General features: G+C 45.1%; 1 protein-coding gene across 1 annotated transcript; it reads left to right on the top strand.

Moving 5' to 3' along the window:
* Positions 1-3,982: 3,982 nt before the first annotated feature.
* Positions 3,983-22,127, top strand: prkg2 (protein kinase cGMP-dependent 2). Its single transcript, XM_053421196.1, has 18 exons — positions 3,983-4,494; positions 7,328-7,494; positions 9,541-9,654; positions 11,008-11,113; positions 11,732-11,795; positions 15,914-15,991; positions 17,123-17,217; positions 17,414-17,482; positions 18,427-18,525; positions 18,862-19,012; positions 19,105-19,241; positions 20,145-20,234; positions 20,383-20,524; positions 20,632-20,795; positions 20,887-21,009; positions 21,156-21,218; positions 21,853-21,919; positions 22,032-22,127. Exons 1-18 carry the CDS (start codon positions 3,983-3,985, stop codon positions 22,125-22,127), a joined length of 2,337 nt encoding a protein of 778 aa, XP_053277171.1.
* The last annotated feature ends 346 nt before the right edge of the window (positions 22,128-22,473 follow it).

Here is a 22,473-nt window from a genome sequence, read left to right as displayed (position 1 = left end):
AGCTGAAGTAGTCTTCAGATATTGGCTTAATTATTATTATTGTTATTATTATTTGTTTTTTTTACACGTTCGTATGAGATTTATTTTTGGAGGCAGCAGCTCAGAGTATGAAGTCGAATGTGTTTGACTGACATGAGCTTCGCCTTGACTCCTCCCACAGAGTGCTGTCGTGTTTGTGTACATAATGTTCTACCCCCCCCCCCCCCCCCCCCCCCCGATGTGTTCACCCATTTGTACTTGGACTGTTTGAATTGAATAGAGGAACCGTTTATAAATGAATTAGTTGTGTTGAAAAGAGAAAGTTAATAAAATAATGTTTAAAATTACAAAGTGAATGTTTCTGTTTCTTCTCTGTGTGAAAAGTTCCACTCAAAGAATCACTTACTGGCTTTTTCAAGCTTTTCACTTCTTCTCTCAAACTTCTTCAGCGGAAAGTTGCTTCAACACAAAACCTAAGTGAAGTCGAGTTGAGACGATCGTCAAGAATAAAACTGTGAGAGGATGAAAATCATATCAAGAAGTAAAAAACTTCCAAAATAACAACTATGATTACTGAACAAAATACAGGAGCTTTACCAATCTGACTTTTAACCAACCACAGTAAAGAAACTTCAACAATGGCAGTTTCCATTTGAGTATTATTGGGGGGAAAAAACTTTTTACCACATGTGGAGTTCCCCATGGATCAATTTTAGAACCATAATGTTCGTCCAGGTTATTAAAAAACAACTGGTCGCACCAGAACTATGCTGATGACACAGAGTCATTTTTTCAGCAAAGTGAAAAACATTTTTCAAAGGTAGAGAGCTTTTAATCCTCCTCATGGTTTATTCCAGGAGGACGATTAAAAACCTAAAGTTTGAGCTTTCAAAAAATTTGCAATTGCTTTGTATGTATTTGTACCATATTGACACACACACACGCACACATACACACACACACAACCCTGAAGTCATGAACTTGTGGACTCACCAGTTGTGAAGTCGATGTCCAGGAAGTGTTTTAATAAAACAGAAGATTAAAACTCTGAATCCAATGTGAAACCATGGCACAGAAACTATATGAAAATAAGCTTCTAGTATAACTTGAAGAATATTTATAAAAACATCTATAACATCAGAAGTTAAGTTTCACTTGAACACTTTCTTTGAGGTTATGAATTGAGTTTTGTATAATGTACAACAACTTCAGTTAATATTTGAAGCAAAGAAGAGACCAGAGATCAGGTGGAGAAAGGTTATAAAAATACATATGTGGCTCTACCTGGTGGCCAGAGGGAGTTATAGCAGCTGTAGAAGACAGTAATGAATACTGTGGGTTAGGAATAGATGAATAAATGTAAAAACATAAATTCATACCTATAAACTATGAAGGGTTAACAATTGCACAAATGTAAACAAATAAATAAATGATAAATGTCTGAAACAATTATTAAAGTTTGTGATTATAAAAATGTGTTTTCTGTATTTCTACAATTACTTGTTTTTTTATAAATTCATATATATATATCATTCATGTGAATATGGGCTATACAAATACAATTTGATTGATATATCAAAGTCTATATTCATACTCTAATTTATTAATTTCTACATGTATATATCTGTCTATGTATTTCTACATTGATTTTGGCATTCATTTATCACTTTTACATTTGTTTATTTATTTATTGAAGAAATCCTATGTTCATTCATTTATTTGCACTATGTGTATATATTTTTCTGTATTTATACATTATTTCTTCCTTCACTTATTTCTTAATCTATTTCTTTGTTCCTACATTTGTTTATGAATGTATTAAGCATGTTTTTCTGTATATCTGTGTCCATGTGTTGATTCAGGTCTACTACCTCTGTCTCAAGTTGGCAGGTAAACGAGAATTCTGACTTTAGTTTGGTTCATGTCCCATCCACTAACAAGGAGTTGAAAGACCTACACTGCAGCCAGCCAGCAGGGGGCGATCAAGAGGATTTGGCTTCACTTTGTCGTCCATCTTTATTTACATTGTGTGGTTTAAACTCACTGTTCAACCGGAACATTAAATTCTTCCAATCTGAACATGTTTCCTGCCACAGTTCCCTCGAGCAAGTGACCGAGGCTGTAACTCCGCCCCCTGGTGAAGGTACTAACCTAGTCTACTCATCAAATACATGTGGTCAGCGCCTCTGACTCAGGTTTGAGTGTCAGTGGTTTTGAGCCTCAGTGGTTTTGTGCTGCAGTGGAATCAGATCTGGACACCTGCCATCTCTGCTCCGAGTCGATGGAATCTGCTGCAGGCCTCAGACACACGCTGGGAAAACCAATTAATCGTTCGTGGATGTGAAGGCCTCACGCGTCAGATCCACAATTCAACTCGTCCCCAAAAAAGCTGAGGCCCAACAGGAATGTGTGATATGAAATGTTTATTAACCATCTTCCACCATTTTCCAGCTGTCAATGAAGAAGTTTCCAGTCGATTGTGAAAGTCGGTGCTTCTGGACTCTTGGATGAAACCACAGGAACAGTTTGTTGTTGTTTTCTGTTGTTTTTATACATTTGAAGAATCGATCAGTTGCTCTAGTTCTATTGGATTGACTGGATCCCCCCACCCCCACCCCCAACATAGTGGCAAGTAGTAGATGTAGTGAATTTTAGTTTTGGGGTGAACTAGCTATTTAAAAAGTCTTTTGAGATGACATCACCTTTAAACAATCACACACACACACACACACACACACACACACACACACACACACAAACACAGAAACACACGCACACACATACACACATACACACACACAAACACAGAAACACACAGAAACAGACACACATACACACACATACAAACACACACAAACACACACACACACACAATCACACACACACACACACACACACACACACACACACACATACACACATACACACACACACACACACACACACACACACACACACACGTGGCTCAGATCTCCTGACCTGTCAATCATACCCGGGTCGCCGCGGTCGCCGCGCGAGCGAGGGCGCGCGCATCGGCCGAGGAGGAGGAGGAGAGGCGGCGCGAGCGCGGCGGAGGCAGAGGAGGAGAGGATGAGGAGGAGGAAGGAGGAGGGAGGAAGGAGCGTCTCTCTGCTGATGCTCGGATCTACAAACTGATTCTTTCTTCTTCTTCTTCTTCGCTTGAAAGCTCCGGTGGAAACTGCGACATCAGGTAAGAGCCGAGAGGAACACGGAATCATTTCATCTTTCAACACGAAGCAGGTGCGACGTCCTCCGAGGACACGGTCCACGTTGGGTCACTAGAGTTTATAAATGTAGAAAAATACATGTTAGAATTACTAGTCATAAAATTATGTTTATGAATAAATCTGCGAATAGAAATGTTATTTCTTTTAAACAATATTTCAATCCATGTTGGTTAAAGTCACAGAGTTAAAATAAAAACCAGAGGAGCATCTCGGAGATGTTTGTGTTTGATGACAGTGTAGTTTGGATTTTCAGAATAAAGTGCTGCAGCAGTGACCTGCCATCCACTGGCCGTGTCCCAGCAGGAATGTGATGCATGAAGTGGACAGTGTGTGTTTGTGAGGGGGCGACTGACCCACACAACAAACACCGGATTGTTCTCTGACATTTCGTCCCCACGCACACACTCTCTCCACCAGAGAGTCGAGCTCTGGACCATCACATCAGAACTTTATCATCTTCTGATATCGATGAACTGTGATTATTGTGATTTCCCTCGTGCAGCGTTTCCTCAGCCGTCGGCCGAGCAGACAGGGAGTGACTGTTGATGTAACACAATACTTCCTGCCTCCTGAATAATAAATGGAGGACACACACTCTCTGACCATTATATACTGATCCGCTCTCTCTTTCTGTCTCCGGCTCTCTCTCCTCCCGGCGTCAGCTCTTTTGTTTGAAACCTCAACCCCCCCCGCTGATGACTCCGTCCTCTCAGCAAACACTGACGCTCACATCTCTCGTCTCCTCAGGTGATACCATGGGGAACGGCTCGATGAAGTCAAAGCGTTACAAACAGGCGGACGCCTCCAACGGCCGAGCCCACAAGGACCACGGCGGCGGCTACACCATCTCGTCCCTGGATTCCCTGAGGGCCCGGGTGGAGGAGCTGGAGCGAGAGGGCAAGAGGAAGGATGAGGAGCTCTGTGCCAGAGAGCAACTGATCCGGGGTCAGCAGGAGCAGCTGGCCAAGCAGACCCGAGCTCTGGCCGAGCTGAGCGAGGAGCTGCAGAACAAGTGCATCCAGCTCAACAAGCTCCAGGACGTGATGAAGGGTCTGAGCGGCGCCTCTGGAAGCCTGGCGTCTCGACCTCCCTCCATCAGAACCTGCGCCAAGAACAGCCCCAACCTCGGCGTTCGCATCAAGGAGACCCTCAACAGGAGGAAAGGGGCCAAAGCCGGGGTGTCCGCCGAGCCCACGTCCAGGACCTACGACTCCAGCAGCCTGCCCAAGTTCTCCTTCGAGAACGCCCGGGTACCCAAGGATGCAAGGTGAGTCTTCTGTCTCTTTTAGGAAAGTTCTAAAGATAAGCTGGGGAAGGAAGGAGGCCAGACGTGAGGATGGTGAAGGTTCATGATTCCCTCAGTCTCATCAGAACCTCGTGGATGAGGTTTGAGAATGCAAGCGGCAGCAGGTGGGACAGAATCAAAAACTGAAGAAGCAACTAGTTCATTAAACAAGATGGAAGGTTCCTCATAGAGAAATGACCCTGAAGTATCTAACTAGCAGCCACGATAAGAGCTGATTGAATTCTCTCAACATGAAGTGCTTCAATGTCTCCTACCTTGTCTCCTTTAGCAAAGGAAACAATGGACCATCCTTTAGGAAACACACACACAGTTAAATGCAGTCGCAACATTTAAAGCAAGGCTAGTAAAAGCCCCTGATCGCAGGTTGAGACATCAAACAGCAGAAAAGACTTTCCTTTTTTAATTTGAGGAAAGTCAGAGATTTAGATGAATCTAGAAGTACCGGTCACTGGTTGTATGCCTCCACCAACCAGTAACGTTTCAGTCGACATTCATTTCTTTAATTCAGTCTCATTTTACAGCTTTTATCTCCTGATTAGTTGATCTCCATTAGATGAAATATTCCTCTATCAGTGGAAATTGGCTAAATTATGGTTTTTGGTCCATCAACCTGTAAGTTATGGGCCGAGCACACTTCTGCTGCACCACTCTACCGAAATGACCCCAGATGGGACTTGATCCCTGGCTTAGGAGTCCAGTGCACATCTATTAGGACACTGGGGCTTTGATTTATGGTTTTGAGTTCATCTGTGAGTTCACCTGAAACTTTTGTTCCAAATTTGAAGAAATTCCCTCAATGAGTTCTTGAGATATCGTGTTCACAAGGTTACGACAGAGAAGAATATAACATATAGAGATTAATAAGAGATAAATGAGGAATGAGACACAATGCTGCTTCTTCAACTCTCGGCCCACGTGTCCTCATCATGTCCTCATTGTGTCCTCATTGTGTCCTCATCATGTCCTCATCGTGTCCTCATTGTGTCCTCATTGTGTCCTCATTGTGTCCTCATCATGTCCTCATTGTGTTCTCGTCTGATTCGTCTGTTCCACATTCAGACACGTTTGTTGATAAACGAGCAAACACAATTAGCACTGAGCCAATTCATCATCGTACCACAACCTCTACAGACACACTCATGTTTTACATTCGTCCTGCTGATCTGAGAGCGTAGAAACTTTCATTATGATCGAATGCAGCTCGAGGATCTTTATTCATCTTTGTCATGTGACATCATTTACTGTGCACCCGACCAGGCTCCGACAGACTGAGGGTTATTTAATGAGAGTCGCGTTGTGTATTCCAGCCAAACTTTTGTCTCAGTGATTGTTCTTAACGACATGAACACGACGCTGCAGTGAATAATGTGAGCATGCAGAACCCCCCACCCCCCCCCCCCACCCCACCTCCTCTCAATCCAATCCTCATGTTTTAAACATATGTCGCTAATAAACCCAGAATGGATGGATGACAAAACCCAAACGAATGGAGATGAAGCTGCCGACCGGCCCTTTGAACGTCTGAGGGGCAACAAGCTGCAGACGCCGGGCGAGTTAATGACACGGAGAGGTGGGAGGAGAGAGAGCGCGAGGTGAATAATAAAGAAGCGAGCGTCGTCTGCTCTGGTTTTTGTTTTCGAAGCCCAGTGTGACAGTTTATCACACACGATACGGTGGATAAACAGAACGCCGCTCCCACTGCTCCCAGCGCTCCCAGCAGCCACCACGTCTCATGATCTATAGTGAGCGTTCAAACCGGGGTCCTGAACCTTCTCTGGTTTACTGCTCCCTGAAGAAAGTGATGTCTTCTTCGAACAGCCCCTCGCTGCAGCTGTTAAAATGCACCACGGTGAACTCTGACAGCTCCTGACCATTTTATGTTTGGGCTGTTTTGGGTGATTCATGGCTGAAGGAGACCTGAGGGTGTGATGGTTTCACATGGGAGACCAAATGTTTAACCCGGGGTGAAATACGTGGGTGTCCTCGGGAACGCCTGAGGAAAACTATCAGTAATCACACTCCTCTTAAAACTTATCAAACTGCACTAAATCACACTCTCACACGTAGATATCAGCTCTAATAAATGTACATCACGATCAATTAATTATTCACTATCTCCAGTTTTCAGGATTAGAATGACGAAAGGAAAAGGAAGAAATAATCTTTATTCACTTTATAATATAATTTAAGCATTGAAATAGGATGATTTTATGATTTAGATCCATCTTGTTTACTTGGTTTCATTCACTCAGCCTCACTTTGTTTCTTCAGGCTTCTCTTGCCCAGGATGACACAGCACATCGAGTGAAGCCAGAGGAAGATAATTCACATTCGACACGTATTCGTTGTATAAAACAAATCATTTCCCTGTTGCAGAACAATTAGGACCCAAGGTTGAGTCATGGAGCCAAATAAACAGCATTTTGAGGGACAGTACAAATATCTCTGATGTGGCTGGAGACAGACGGAGACGACACAGCGATGGTTTAGGGAGACGAGCCAAAGTTGAACTTGTTTGTCCACATTTAATCTAATGGTTCGCGGCCATTTTGACTTTGTAGGCTAATGTTTGCGAGGACAGCTCCGATTATGTGATGTCAACACAACTGTTAAACTTGTGTACTTGGTATTGACGATAAATATTTCTTGTTAACACACAAAAACTTCAGTCCTTCACGCAGAGATGACAAGAATCTTAAAGCCATCAGCTAAATGGAGTAGAAGGAATCACATAGGATGAAAATACTCTACGCTCTAATGAAGTGGTCTAACTGTTTGTGATCCGTGTGGACAGTGTGAAGAAGCTGCTGACCGACGCCCTGAACAAGAACCAGTACCTGAAGCGTCTGGAGCTGCAGCAGCTCAAAGACATGGTGGAGTGCATGTACGAGCGCACCTACCAGCAGGGGGAGTACGTCATCACGCAGGGAGAGCACGGCAACCATCTGTTTGTGCTGGCAGGTCAGTTCACACCGGTTTCAATTCAATTACCACCAGATCCGACACACACACACCCACACACATACACACACAGAGACAGACACACACAAAGTGGTTAAACATCATACGACACCTAATGTCCAATTAGAGAGAACTAGAGAAGCCAACAGACGGTGATTTAATCCTGCTGGACGAATCAGTGGGCGGAGTCTTGTGTGGAGTGACAGCAGGTATCAACCCACGTGACGTCACCCATTGGTTTGTGAGCTGCTGTCTGCCATCTTGTTTTTTTCAAACCAGAAGTATCCATATTTGAAAGAGTGGTGGGTGGAGCCTAACAGAGAGCCCGCCTACCTCCATCATCCACCTGCACCCATTGGATGGTACTAGCTGTCAATCACACAGTATCCACACCCCCAATGCATACAGTGCTTTATGGTCTATTTGACTATGAATGGATCATAATTTTAAAATGAACATCATGATGTATGACATAGACTTAGGAAAATGTTTACTGACGTTTTAAATCAACAGAGAAGAAGAATTTCCTTCTCATGAACTTCTATAGTCGCCCTCTGCTGGTCACTTCAGGCACTTCTGCATTGGCTTCATTTTGTGAACCTGGACTCTGTACAGTATGAGTGAGAAGCTGCAGAGCGACATGATGCACGTTGTGATTCAGCTTCAAGCAGGTTTCCATTAAATCAGGACTTTGACATCATGCCTGGTTCCTGGTGTTCACTGACAGCAGAAGCAGAGCGAGCAGGAAACTGTGGTGAAGTTGTGTGCAAATGAAAAGTGGAAATAGATCTGTTCTTTGTTCAGGCACCTGTCTGAGATTTAGACCATTTGTGATTTCCAGTGGATTCTCAGAAACCAGGCCTTTGGCTGATATCGACAAAAACTGCTGATTAACCTGACGACTGTATTTTCAGTCAGCGTGTTCTTTCCAAACTGTGCAGTGTTCGACTGCTCTCCCCTGGGAGGGACCGGCGTTTGCTGACTGCGAGGTTAGAGAGTTAAAAATCGGAAACTGGCAGAAAACTCCTCGGAACTCGCCACATCGGCCTGTGGTGTTTCAAACGGACTATTTCTGGACTCTCAGTCTTTGCCCTATTGTGCAGCCGGTCTGACCACGAGCCAATCACATCAGAGCGAAACAGCGTGTGATTGGTTCTACTTCTCCACACACGTTATTGGATGTAAACCTTTGAGAGGTTAACTAGCTTCATGTTATTCTTTGTAGAAATGTAGATTTGATGGATTTTGGCCGGTTGAGCGTCTTGTTGGCGAAACAGTTTGAATTCCTCTGGTTCACCAGGACGGACGCGGTCGGGGAGCGAAGTTAATTTTGGACCCTGATGTGATTATACACTCAGACACAGTGATGGGAAGTAAATGGAACTGAAGGAACCAAAACTCTCTTATTTCATTCTTTACTGTTTTATTCATGTGTTTGCTTGTTTATCCAGGTGAATAAATTAATAGAATTTTCTTGGACAGAGAACAAACTAAACTGAAATTAAAGGAAAGTTCGTAATGAGCTCGAGGTGCTGGACAGAGGTGACGAAAACCAGAAGAGACAAGAAATTTAAACAAACGTTTTACCTCTGAGGATTATTCAAATATGAATTATTGATACAGACGCTCATTTCATCAAGTCTTTAATTTGTTTTACTTCAGGGTCTCTGACGGACCAGGACCCTAAAAATACAAGTTATGTGTTTGTGTTGAAGGAGGAAACAGATGGAAGGAAGGAGGAGGATATTTTTTAAAAGCCACCAAATATTGTAGCAGAAGAAATATTATTATTATTTACTGAAATAAAACCTGCAGCTCAGTTTGTGCTGAGTCTGCGTATCGAGCAGCAGCACAGGAGGAATTCTGACACGTTGAATAAATAACCAGTGACTCTTCCGGTTTTAAATGAACCTGATGACATTTAAACATCATTAGATTCTGTCTGCGACACACATCTGTTTGTCTCTTGTGTATTTTTTGTCTGTGTCCTAAATGTAGGTTAAAAAAACAAACAGCTATTGATTGTCCTTGGTTTGGTGTTTGCAGACGGGAAGCTGGACGTGCTTCAGCACAGCAAGCTGCTCACATCGATCGCCGTGTGGACCACTTTCGGGGAATTAGCCATTCTGTACAACTGCACCCGGACGGCGTCAGTGAGAGGTAACACCGTCAACACCGAGAAGACCTTAACTTCTCTGGATCTGTTTTCATCAAATGTTCAAATCAGACGAATTAAAGCTGCAGTCGATTTCAAAAGTAGAGGAGAGAGAGAGAGAGAGAGGCAGAAACAACAATTAGATATTAAACAGGTCGAATTATTCCTTGTTTTACTCGTGAGAAAAGATGATAAGTGTCATAATTATTGATTCTGTATCGAGGGGGAAGTTTCCTTTATTGAACTTCAGTTTAAAAGTCAATTACACTATGTGGATTCTACTGAGCAGCAGCGTCCTGATGCTGAGATAGATGTCGACTTGGAAAGAGGACTTAGAAATGGGAGAGATGTGGACGAGCTGTAAAACAAAAGCACTGAGCCACAGCAGAAAATGTGATTTCCTTCCCTCTGCTGCAGATGTGAAAGTCAAACTCTGGAAAATGGCAAATTTTTCTGACATTTTCCCCTGAAAGTGAGAGCAGGTGTTAATAAGTGAGGAGTGAGAAGGGAAGAGGCTCTGTTCTCATTTTTCCAAGTCAGTGAACTGTAGAATTCATATCTCCGTGTTCAAAGAAGGTGCCCAGAGAGATCTGACTGCAGCCGATGGTAAAAGACACTGAAATGTTATTTTTCCTCTGAACCTTCGACGTTCTCTCGACTCCGATCTGAAAGTTCTCTGAGCTTCATCGCCGTCGGAGCGACTCCTCGAGGATTCACCTGATTGTCGGAGCAGGAGAATCCAATCAGTCATTAGAGCCGAAGAAAACAAGCATCTGCGTGTTGTTTGTTTACAGAGACTTTACATCCACAGCTTTGCATCCTGATTGGTTCTCAGCTCCTCTGCGTTGGGAGAACGTGCTCAGCCAACACGATGTGAGCGCTCTTTGTCCGGGTTTGTATATTTAACCAAGTTACCGACTGGTGGCCCTTGGGGGGGGTCACCTTGTCCTGACCTAGATATTCAGGGTGAACTGGAAACACGGTGACAGTTTGTCTCTCTGAGAGTTTAACATGATAACAGATGAAGTGGATACAGGACGGCTCAGTCTCTTGCTACCGGTTCCCGATGGAGGCCCGTCCCCGCGGTTCTGTCGATGTGACTCATCGGGACACGGGACGGATCACAGTGTTGCTTTTCTCACCTATTTCTTTCATTCGATAAAACAAAACAACACATTCCTCCTCTGTGGTGATGGAGGGATTTAATAAAACGAGAACGTGTGAAGAAAGATGAGGAGGGAGAAAAGAGAAAGTTCCTTCGTGGTCGTCGGTCCACGAGTTCTGCTGTTAAATGGTGGGGGGGTGGGGAGGGGGGGGATTTGGACCATGACTCCGGTAACGTGACGTTGATTTTACAGCGGTGAACAAAGTGCGGACGTGGGCTTTGGACCGGGAGGTGTTTCAGAACATCATGAGGAGGACGGCGGAGACGCGACAGGAGCAGCATCGCAACTTCCTACGAAGGTCAGAGCCCCAAGCTGTCGACACTTAGCTAAAGCATCACCTCACTGATATGACTCGAGTTGATTGATAATGTACGACAACAAGGAAGTAACACTCGACAGCCAATAAGGAACAATTGCTTTCAGAGGAAATGGTAGAAATATGGCTATTAGACATTTAGTCAGAATAAAACACGACCAACCCGCTAATGGCCAAATAGAATTAAGATCAGTTCAACTAGCGGCAAGTCGTAAAGCAGCGTAAAGCAAGAGAGCAGATGTGGACCAATCACCACAGAGCGGTTCGGCTGGCCAATCAGAGCAGAATGGGCTTCATTTGGGGAGGGGGGGTCTTAAAGAAACAGGACCTGAAACCAAGTGTTTCAAACACTTGGTTTCAAGTGTTTCAGGCAGAGGCTGAAAAGAGGAGCTGCGTTTTGATATGTGATATATGATAAAAAATGTAAAGTCAAGATTATAACATTTTAATTATATTAGTTTGGTCGTGTATATTTTCTAAAGCTTACCTGACTTCTTGGACACAGGCTGAAGTTCTATGTGAAACGTCCCTGGCATCATGTTTCTGGTCATTTCCACAGAATCCAAAATGAACGTTCCTCTTCTGTGTTTTTCCCGTCAGCGTTTCGCTCTTGGCCAATCTACCGGAGGACAAGCTCAGCAAAATGGTGGACTGCCTGGAGGTGGTAAGTCCTTCTGTCAGACTTGTCTCTTAATTCTCCTGCAGGGACAATTTGACTTCTCATTGTATTGCACAACGCGCTGGCAGCTCCCCGCGCGCTGCAGATAGCTGCTGTCAAAATATCATTACCATTTGGCCGTATACCATTACTGCATGTCAGCGTATTCTGTTCACCTCCAGTCGGCAGGACCTCACAAATTACCTTGTTGATGAACAGAGCCGGTGTTATTCCTGTCATCGCCGGGCGCTGTATATTGTTACCATAATTATTTGACCAAGGCCCCAGAAAGTGTTTATTCAAATGGTGGGGGGGGGGGGGGGGGAGTGATTTCTAAAAGATGTGCGAGTGACAGGCTTTTGGTGTGAGAACATACAAGTGTGTGAAGGGGAATGTGTGCGCGGGTGCATGTGTTGAAACCTGCAGGAGAAGGACTCGCTTCATTTCTCCTGCCTGAGAGGAAACAGCTTCTCAGCTTCTTTTCACAACGAGAAGCTTCGAGGTCGTTCCCTCGCTGCTCGTCCTGCTCACGTCCTCCTCGAGGGGAGAAGCTCCTTATTCAGTCATTTCCAATGGAGCTGGTGGGGTTGAGTGGGTGGGTGAGGGGGGGGGGGGGGCTGTAACCTAATAGTGGTGCAGATGTTCGTTGAGACCCGGCCAGATAATATTGAAGCTCTTTGTCAAACAGTTGGGGGATGGAATGTGTGTGTTTGTGTCGGTGTGTGTGAGTGTTGGGGGGGGGGGGGGGGTTAATGCAGCCTTCTCCGGCAGGTCCGATCTGCAGATTGGAATTCGAACTGGAAAGATTCAATAGCCAAAAACAACGAGTAACGGATAAAAATAATGTCTCATCTTTTCATTCAAGCGTTTTGAAATGTCGAGCCCGAGGAGCTGGAGGCAGGGGGGGGGGGGGGGGATAATTCAGAGTTAATGATATTTTCATTGTGTTATCCCCTAGAAAATAAACACACGTACACTTAGACATGCACAATGTTACGCTCTGCTGCAAGTGCACAAGTCTCTGACACTAGAAGGATGCAAGTGGAGGTGAGGAAAAGAAAACATGCTGGAAATACTCACAACCCAATGAAATACTCACAAAATTCAGCCGTTCAGGGTATTTGATGGGGTTGTGAGTATTTCCATGTGTTCAGAGTATTTGGATGTATTGTGAGTGTTTGGATTTGTTGTGTTATAAGTATAAGACGCTGCACAATAGAACAGACACACACACAGGGTGTGAGAGCAGGATGTGACTCTGACAGACGACAAACCTGAATAATGACAATGAGTGGTTTGTGTTGTGTGACCGTGTTTAGGCCAAATGGAGCAGGTTGATTCTTGGAAAAAAGAAATCGAAATCTTCACGAGCAGTAGCCTCTGTCTTCGTGCTGAGAGAGAAACTTATTTTTAAGTCTGTCAGACAAGATCTTCTTCAAATGTGGCTCCTCACGGAAGAGATGAGAGAGAAATCCACGTTTTTCCTCGTTCCAAGCAAAAAAAACATGCAGTGAACTTCCTCCTCCGAGGAGTCCGAGAGAATCAAGTCACAGAAGCAGCTTCCAGAGTCGTGACCGAAACCCAAACCCATCAACACAAAGACAGAGCTGCATAGGGAAAGGATGTTATTTCTAGAAGGTGCCCGCTGCCGCTCGACGGCCGAAGCCTCACGTGAACCTCAGATTAACGTTGGAATGTAGCTTCACACGGACGACTGTGGATTTGGTCTTAAACTAACATCGGAGGCCCTTTAGAGAGGGATCTGTTAATGAGCAGGAGAACAGGAGGAAGGAGAACAGCCGTGAACACGAGGACACAAACTGCAGACTCACACTTTTACCTTTTTCTGACACTAGACACTTAAAATGAGACAAGACAGATCCTGAGTCAGTTTGCTCAATAAGATCCACTTTGTTTTACACTAAAAGGTTCAAGTTGGGGAAGATTACTGTAATATTAGAAAACCCTGAAAACTAGGTCTCTGGTCTCTGGTCTGGAAATATGCTAATTAAATATAACAATATATATGATAACTTTTAAAACCTAATCTATTTGATTCTTTGCTCCGTCCTGGATCCATAAATATATAAATTCTCCACAAAGTGAGAAAGTCTGAAATCAACGACTCTTACTTATACACAAATCACTCACGCGTGCTCAGGTCAGAAGTGATTTTCCAAACTGCTCCTTGAAGGCAGCACGATGCTTTCAAGGAGCAGCTGAAGACTGAGTTGGTCCTAAAAAAACAGGTCTGGGCCTTCCTCTTGATTTAGTGAGGCAGACAGAGATGCACACAGACACACACACACACACAGAAACCAATTCAGAGCAGGTTGATGGCTCAGATAAGAAGAATTGGATGTGTGTGGTTGTCGGGGGGGCAGGGCACTTGAAATATTTTTAGAGGAGATTCGCTCTCAAGCATTTTTAGCGAAAGGCGTCATCTGTCTTTCCCTGAAGAGACAAAAGTTTGAGCCCAGATCCGGACCCCCCCCCCCCCCCCCCCCCCTCCCCCCTGCCCAGCCACTGCATCACCCGGACAGTCTTTATAAACAGAACCGTGTTGTCTCCGCTGTCATGGACGGGTGTTAAACTGGCGTCTCCCGAAGCGTAAACGGGACGTAAACAATCTCGGGCGCTCGAGGAAAACGCCACTTGTGTGGAGAGGTCCGACAGTAAACACACCGGGGGAATGTTTACGAGTGGCTGCTCTGATTTGTTTGTTCGGCTTCAGTCGTCTGCAGCCGAACGGATCACAGCCCTGAGCGGTTGTCTCAGCTGCGGGAAACCCTGTTCCAGGGAACGCCTCGGCCCGGGTCACCTTCATTCTCTGCACCCCCCCCCCCCCGAACGCTTTAGCTCGACTCGCTGACTCAGCAGTCTGGCTGTCGTGTCTGGGGTTTGGTAAATGGACAGAGTGCAGGGGGTCGGTGTCTCTGAGCGAGAGCTGCAACAGACAGAGGGAACGAACTGAACCTCTGTGTCTCATTCAGGAACATCACAAAGTGTCGCTCGGTTTTATGAAGCTCGTAAACTTTGAGCTAAACACCGAAACGATCTGTCTCTCAGTCGAGTGAGATCCTCCTCCTGCACCAGCTGGACAGGGGTCATGAATCAGAATCAACCGGTTCCTCTGGTACAAACCGACTCGGTTTGTACCAGAGGAACCGGTTGATTCTGATTCATGATCCATGCTCAAAACTCTGTGCTGTATATTTCACCTGCAGTCACAGTGATGCCTCGGGTTGTGGAACCGATTCTTTCAGGTGAAACTGAAGCAACGTCTCGACTCAGGGGACGAATCCCTCGGAGGCCGAACCTTCGTAGACCGAGTCCGTAAAGGTCCAAACTGAAATGAGACGTCTAGACGTGCATTGAATCCTGGGATAGGTCGGCCTCTGAGGGAGCAGCCCGTTGGATCCTTCGTTGCTCAGGATCAGTATTATCTGTTGAATTGGAAGGAGCCTGTGGGACAGTCTAGTAAAAGTGAATTATTATCGTATTAAACCTCAAAGAAGAGGAAGCTGCTGTAAGTGGTTTTGATACGAGCAGGAAGATAAACTCCTCTAATGTAGTTTCAGATCCACTTTGCTCATCATGATGTCGTGAATCTGGATGTGTCATTTGTCATCGTGATAACAGACATTTTATCCACATTAATTATCAAATAATGGAGAGAATAACCGGACGTGGGTGATGAAAGTCAATAAACCTGACCTGACTCATGATGAATCGATTAGTTGAACAATATTCATTATAATGTATTATTCTCGATTTGCAGCCACTTCTGCAAAGTTTTCTAGATTAAAGGAAAAAAATGTTAGAAAATGATGAAATGATAAAGAAATAAATAGGCTCAGTCCATTTTAATATGTATAATAATATTATAGCACTGATCTGTATTTTGAATGTGTCATTAAACTCCTAGAACTCCTGAGTTGAACGTCATCGACGGCTGAACCGCAGCTCTGATCCCGCGGGGCGGGGGCAGGGGGGGGGCGTGGGGGGGCTACCAGGAATCAACCCGAGCCGCTCGATGGTTAAATCAATGTGACGCTTCAGTTCTGACCACCACATCTCCTCCCCCCCCCCCCCCCCCCCCTCTTTCTCCCTCTGCACATTAGGAGTACTATGACAAGGGGGAGTACGTCATCCGGGAGGGCGAGGAGGGCAGCACCTTCTACATCATCGCTCAGGGAAAGGTAATCTGGTAAAAAACACACAAACAACACAAAGTCCTGTTGTGTGTCCTCATGTTAAAAAGGGACGTGACCTTCAGCATCTGCTCAATAGAAGCATTCACTGACTTTAAATCAGTTATTATTAAATTAGAAATGAATTGTGAACAATTAAATGACTAGAAGCAGCTGTAGCACGTTTCTGAGACATTTTAAGTGTCAACAACAACAACAACAACAACACAACCTATCCTCCGGTGCCTTGGTCAGACAATTCTGCAACATGTCTCTGATGCACTGATGTGGACGCTGCAGAGAAAGTAAATCTGCAGCACGACGGAGGTGAATTAGTCAAAATCAAGTAAAAATACAAGTTTTCCTTCCAGTAACCAACCAGTTTGAAACACTAGGTCAGGTCAAACTCCATGTGAGCGTGTGGGGTGTGGTGATCATACCCCCCCCCCCCCGCCCCGCCTGCCTGATAATTCAGCAACCTGACACCGCGGAGCTGAGGGACATGGAGAGAGGCCCAGCCCGTCCACCGGGGACTTTCAAAAACGCCATTACGAGCCAACGTGAGGCAGCAGCTCCTCAGCGCTGAGCCGACCACACCAGAGAGACACATGTTGTTTGGGAGGAAGGGGGCTAATACAGGAAATGGCTCCGCTACCCCCCCCCCCCCCCCCCCCCCCCTTGTACCTCCTGACCGGAGAGGGAGTAAACTCTGAGAGCGCCTGCCACCAGAAAAAACAAGGGAAGTGAAGGTCACCGAGGTCAAATGGGACACTTAGTTAAAACACACCATCGCGGCTGTGATGTCATTGAGGCCTTTCCTCGGCAGGAGGACGCCCCGCTGGTCTGACCTCGACTGGGGTGAGGCCACTGGTTTTTTAAAGCCTCACAAATTACATACGGGTTTCCCAACATCAAGGTGGCGGCAGTGTTTGTGTTGAAACCTCCCGTGTTCGAGATGCCACTTGATCACAACCCATCATGTTCCAATTACTGTAATTCAGCGTGTTGATTGTTTTTGAATCCCTTCGTCCTCTTTCCGACGCACTGTGAAAACACGGGGAGCAAATTGAGAGCACCTGTGAAAGCTCTGGGACGTGAACTGGAAACAGCCGCGTGAAACCAGTGTGTGTTGTTGTGCAGGTGAAGGTGACCCAGACCACCGAGGCCCACAAGGTGCCGCAGACCATCAACACGCTGCACAAGGGGGATTACTTCGGGGAGAAAGCACTCATCAGGTAGAATAACAGATCCTGACCCGGGAGAGACATGTTTTAACAGCCATCGCATGTTGAGTTAATATCATTCACGTGCATTTTAAAAGAAACTGAATCCTCAGAACCGTTATCTAAACAGTCGGGGAGTCGGAAATGTGTTTATTTTTGTGCACGTGTGTGTGTGTGTGTGTGTGTGTGTGTTACGTATCTGTTTCAGTGATGACGTCCGGTCGGCGAATATCGTGGCTGAAGAGAACGGAGTGGAATGTCTCGTCATCGACAGAGAGTGAGAGCAGCTTTGTTTCCAGTGTGTTTACCTGCAACACAACACCCCCCCCCCCCCCCCGAGACCATGTGGAAACCTGATAGATCCAGATGTTTAGTAGGGGAGGATACGTATAAATATCAGTTTATTATTTATGTTAGTTATTCTGGATCCTCCCGTTTGTCCTGAGCCACAATTGAATGATTCCTGTCTTGTCCCGTTTCTCATTCTTCCATTTCTACAAACATCTGTTTTGTGTTATCATGCTAACAGACAAGCTAACAGACAAGCTAACAGACAAGCTAACAGGCAAGCTAACAGGCAAGCTAACATGAAAGCTAACAGACAAGCTAACAGACATGCTAACAGACAAGCTAACAGGCAAGCTAACAGGCAAGCTAACAGGCAAGCTAACAGACAAGCTAACAGACATGCTAACAGACAAGCTAACAGACAAGCTAACAGGCAAGCTAACAGACAAGCTAACAGACAAATAGCAATGAAAACACAAGAATGGCACAAACCTCCACCAAGGCCCAACATTCCCTTTAAAGTCAATCAAACTGCACCAAACTTGCACAAAATCATAAATATCTGTTTTCTAAATATGTGTGATTATTCAAATATTAAAAAACATCTTAAATCACAAATTTAAAGAAAGAGAATTAAGATCTGACCCCTGATCTGGATCTTTAACGGGCTCTTCCCACATCCTTCCTCCACCTTTCATGGGAATCAGTCCAATAGTTGCTTTCTGTGTAATTCTGCCAAATAACAAAGATTAGTACAAATAGTTACCAGGTCTATATAATGTGATCGTCCATAAGGAAACAAGGCCAGTGGGTTTATGTCGGGGTGGTGGGGGGGGGGGTGGGGGGGGACAGCACGGTCACCTCCACGTGGAGCTTGTGGAATCCGTCCGTTCCAGTGGTTCTGCCGCTGACACGTTGTTTTTGTTTTTCCAGGACATTCGATCAGACGGTGGGCACCTTCAACGAGCTGCAGAAGTACCTCCAAGGCTACGTGGCAACGCTGGATCGCGACGACAAGAAGAGACATGCCAGGTAGACGCTCTGCCAGGGACATGAAGAGAACGCTGTGTTAACTGTCTGAGCCGCTCGCATAGAGCTGCTACTGTGAGACGTGCTGGCAGAATCAAGTGCACAGAAAACTTTAAACTCTGCATCGGTGAAGCACTTTGAGTATTTCTTTCTACAGAGTAATCAGGTTTTTAAGGGTTTTTAAGAAGTGGGACAAAGGGACGTCTTCGTAGAACTGATGGATTAACGGGTCAGAGGAGGAGAGAGTTTGAAAAGTGAAAACAGAAACAGAACCCACCTGGCCTCGTCATATTTAGAATTCCACGGATTAATCCTCTCTCCGTGTCCGTGTCCGTCCAGAAGGTCTCTGTCCCGCCACCAGAGTCAGCCGCTGCCTCCTGATGTCCTCCAGCTGAGGGACATGGTGTCGGTGTTCCCTCCGTCCAGGCCCTTCGACCACCTGGACGCCATCGCCACACTCGGCGTCGGTGGCTTCGGACGAGTGGAACTGGTGAGGAGGCATCATCGATTCTGTAACCCTCACCCCATCCAACTAACTAACCCATAAACCAACTAACCAACTCCGGTTGTTTCCATCTGCAGGTGAAGGTGAAGGGCAAAGACATCACCTTCGCCCTGAAGGTCATCAAGAAGAAGCACGTGGTGGACAACAGACAGGAGGAGCACATCCACTCCGAGAGGAAGATCCTGGCCGAGGCGCGCTCGCCCTTCGTGGTCAAGTCAGTCCCCTGAAGACGTTTCACTTCCTGGTCCCACACGACAACAAAGCTCGGCTCCATTAGTCGGAGCTTATTAGATTCTGATGAGATCACGTCTCCTCAGGACGTCGGCTGAGAAGAAGTGGTTATTTGTTTTTGAAGTATTGCAGCCGAGGCTTTCCTGTGCTGCTGATCCAGTTTCACCAGATGCAGCAGAACAGACTCAGATATTAAAGTCGTTCTTCACTCTCTGACCTCCTCTTCACACCCGCCATGTTTTTACTGTACATTTATCATATGGGACATTATCGTGGGTGGGAGGGGAAGAGGGGGGGGGGGGGGGTAACATCTCCTACAGTATCTCAAGTGTCAAACACTGATACTGAACATGCTCCTGAATATTTATCATATTGCTCTACATGGTTAGGATGATATAGGAAAGTGATTATTGATAATTAAATCAAACAGAGAGAGAGAACAGAGAAAACATCCTGGATATTTTTACGATCAGGAAAATAAGTCGATTTTAAAACAGAAAGTTTGGGTTTGGATAATATTTATTAAATATTAGATATTAAAAATCTTAAAAATAAGAGCCTGAAAGTTATGGATCTTTGGGAGGCTGATGCAGATACTGATATTAGAGAATAGAACATTTTTCTGATACCAATATATCAACGTATATAACCCATATGATCCCTAAAATATCGTTATCAAACAAACGTTTACGTTATATAAATATTTTCTGTGGAAAGCTCAGATCTGCTGATGTTTTTAAACCAAACTATAAAATCAGTCGAGCTCTATGCAATCAAATACACAAATATAAAACCACAAATGCTGATCATGAACAGTAGAGCAGCGTTGATGTTGTTCTGTTAAATGAATCATAACTTTTCACGTTGTCCGTGCTTCTCTTCTCAGGCTCTATCGCACGTTCAAGGATAACAGATACGTGTACATGCTGCTGGAGGCCTGTCTGGGTGGAGAGATCTGGAGTCTGCTCAGAGACAGGTGGGAGACAGTGATCATCTTATTGTTCTGTTATCTAATCAGAGAACTGAGTAGCAAGGACTCTCAGGTCCTGATGTCATAAATCTAGAGCTCAGGGTTCAGGTGGATTCGTGTAATGACTCCTGACACTTTAACGTCTCACCTGCAGGGGGAGCTTTGACGAGCCCATCGCCAAATTCTGTGTGGGTTGCGTCACAGAGGCTTTCGACTACCTCCACCGCAAAGGAGTCCTCTACCGAGACCTGAAGCCAGAGAACCTCATGCTGGACACGGAGGGATACATCAAACTGGTGAGTTCCACAGGGAACACCTGGTTCTGGTTTCAAGCGGACTCTGAGGCCCTAGTGGTTCCACATTGGACCTTTTTAGAATGTGCTGATCATCTCTGTGTTTCCAGGTTGACTTTGGATTTGCCAAGAAGATCCGGTGTGGCCAGAAGACCTGGACGTTCTGTGGGACCCCGGAGTACGTGGCCCCGGAGATCATCCTCAACAAGGGCCACAACTTCAGCGTGGACTTCTGGTCTCTGGGCATCCTGGTGTTCGAGCTCCTTACCGGCAGGTGAGCGTCCAGGATCATGTCTCAGCCGGACTCCACGTTGTCCATTATGCTGAAGGAAATGAAAACACGTTTGTTATTCACGTTTCCACAGTCCTCCGTTCTCCGGGAGCGACCAGATGATGACGTACACGTTCATCCTGAAAGGCATCGAGAAGATGGACTTCCCCAAGAAGGTCAGCAAGAGACCTGAGGACCTCATACGCAAGTTGTGCAGGTACGACACCAAAACAGGAAGTAACAAGTGAATCCACAGGCAAAGTCATCAAATGTCTTAAAGCACTTTAAAAAAATCAAGGAGCTCCCAGTGTCTCTGGGCCAAACCAGTAACTTCCTCATTTCCCACTCTGGTGAACTTTACAGGCGAAATCCCTCCGAGCGACTGGGCAACCTGAAGAATGGAATAACAGACATCAAGAAGCACAGGTAAGAAGTGACTCGTGTTGACTCTCATCTCCGTGGAGAGATCAGCTTCACTCATTAGCTCTAAGTGAACATTATGAACGAGGGCCACTGGTTTATGACTTTGGCAATTAGATAATCAGTGTGCACACGGAACATGAGCAGTGGGCCGCGGGACATGTTCAGAAGACTGATCACATTAGTGCTTCAGTCTTACACCAGAAAACAACTGTGTTGGAGCAACTTAAAAACAGGACTTTGTGAATTATAAGGAGTTAAGTTTGTGATGAAATCAAAGTTCATATTATATTGATGCCATTGACAAACTTTATTTGGAAAAACCTAATGAATTAGCATGTTATTACAATGTTATTTTTGTGTATTGTGATTATTTTGATTTATGAAGACTCAGAGAGTGATAGAAGAATAAAGAATTTGTTTGTTTTTAAATGTGCTGACGAGTCACTGAACTCATTAGAGCTTTAACTTTTTATAGACGACTTCCATTCAGTCAAAAACATAAAAGATGTTGCAGCTCCAGGAAAATGTTCCTTGTCACAGAATAACTCCCAGTATAAAATCTAATGGGCTTGTTGGTTTGGGTAAGAGCAGAGAAAGAGATTAAGATGTTTTTACTCACTCTGTAATGTGTCTGAAGGTGGTTTAATGGCTTCAACTGGGAGGGACTGAAGGCGAGGACTCTGTCGTCTCCACTGAAAAGAGAGGTAAGAGGAGACATCGTCCAAACTTGTAGAAGAAGACACAAGAAGTGAAATCATTCCAGATTGAAGTGGTTTTTCCAGCCTAACTCCCTCCTTGTCTCCTCGTCCTCTAAAGGTCAGTGGGCCGACGGACCACAGCTACTTCGACAGTTACCCTGCGGATGAGGACAGTCCCCCCGAGGAGCTGTCCGGTTGGGACATGGACTTCTAGAACCCGTCTTGTCCTTCAGGTCTCACACTCTTCAAAGTGTTCAATGGGAGACAGTGGAGATAGAAATGACCTCACGTCCATTTTGAACTGGATGAACACTCGTCTAACAGCCTGTGTGTGTGTCGGTGTGTGTGTTTGTGTGTGTGTGTGGAAGCTGATTAGGGTTCAAATCCCTTCAATCACTAATGACCATGGTTTTGAGGAACACGTGTGTGAAACGAGACTCTGCATCGTAAACGGCTCTTAAATTATATTAACGTAGAATTGGTCAAAAAAAGAACTTGACTTACTTTACTTTAATTTAAACTTCAAATCACTGGTTATTGACAAAATAATGATAGAATTA

Source organism: Pleuronectes platessa, chromosome 4, assembly GCF_947347685.1.
Source record: "Pleuronectes platessa chromosome 4, fPlePla1.1, whole genome shotgun sequence".
NCBI classification, from domain to species: Eukaryota; Metazoa; Chordata; class Actinopteri; order Pleuronectiformes; family Pleuronectidae; genus Pleuronectes; species Pleuronectes platessa.
This window is presented reverse-complemented; position numbering and strand designations above follow the sequence as displayed.

Excerpts from the sequence above, each read along its gene's own strand:
- prkg2 (XM_053421196.1), top strand. The coding sequence starts at position 3,983 with ATGGGGAACGGCTCGATGAAGTCAAAGCGTTACAAACAGGCGGACGCC. Across the intron at positions 4,495-7,327 it reads CGGGTACCCAAGGATGCAAG|TGTGAAGAAGCTGCTGACCG; the intron begins GTGAGTCTTCTG and ends CCGTGTGGACAG. Across the intron at positions 17,218-17,413 it reads GGGGAGAAAGCACTCATCAG|TGATGACGTCCGGTCGGCGA; the intron begins GTAGAATAACAG and ends TATCTGTTTCAG.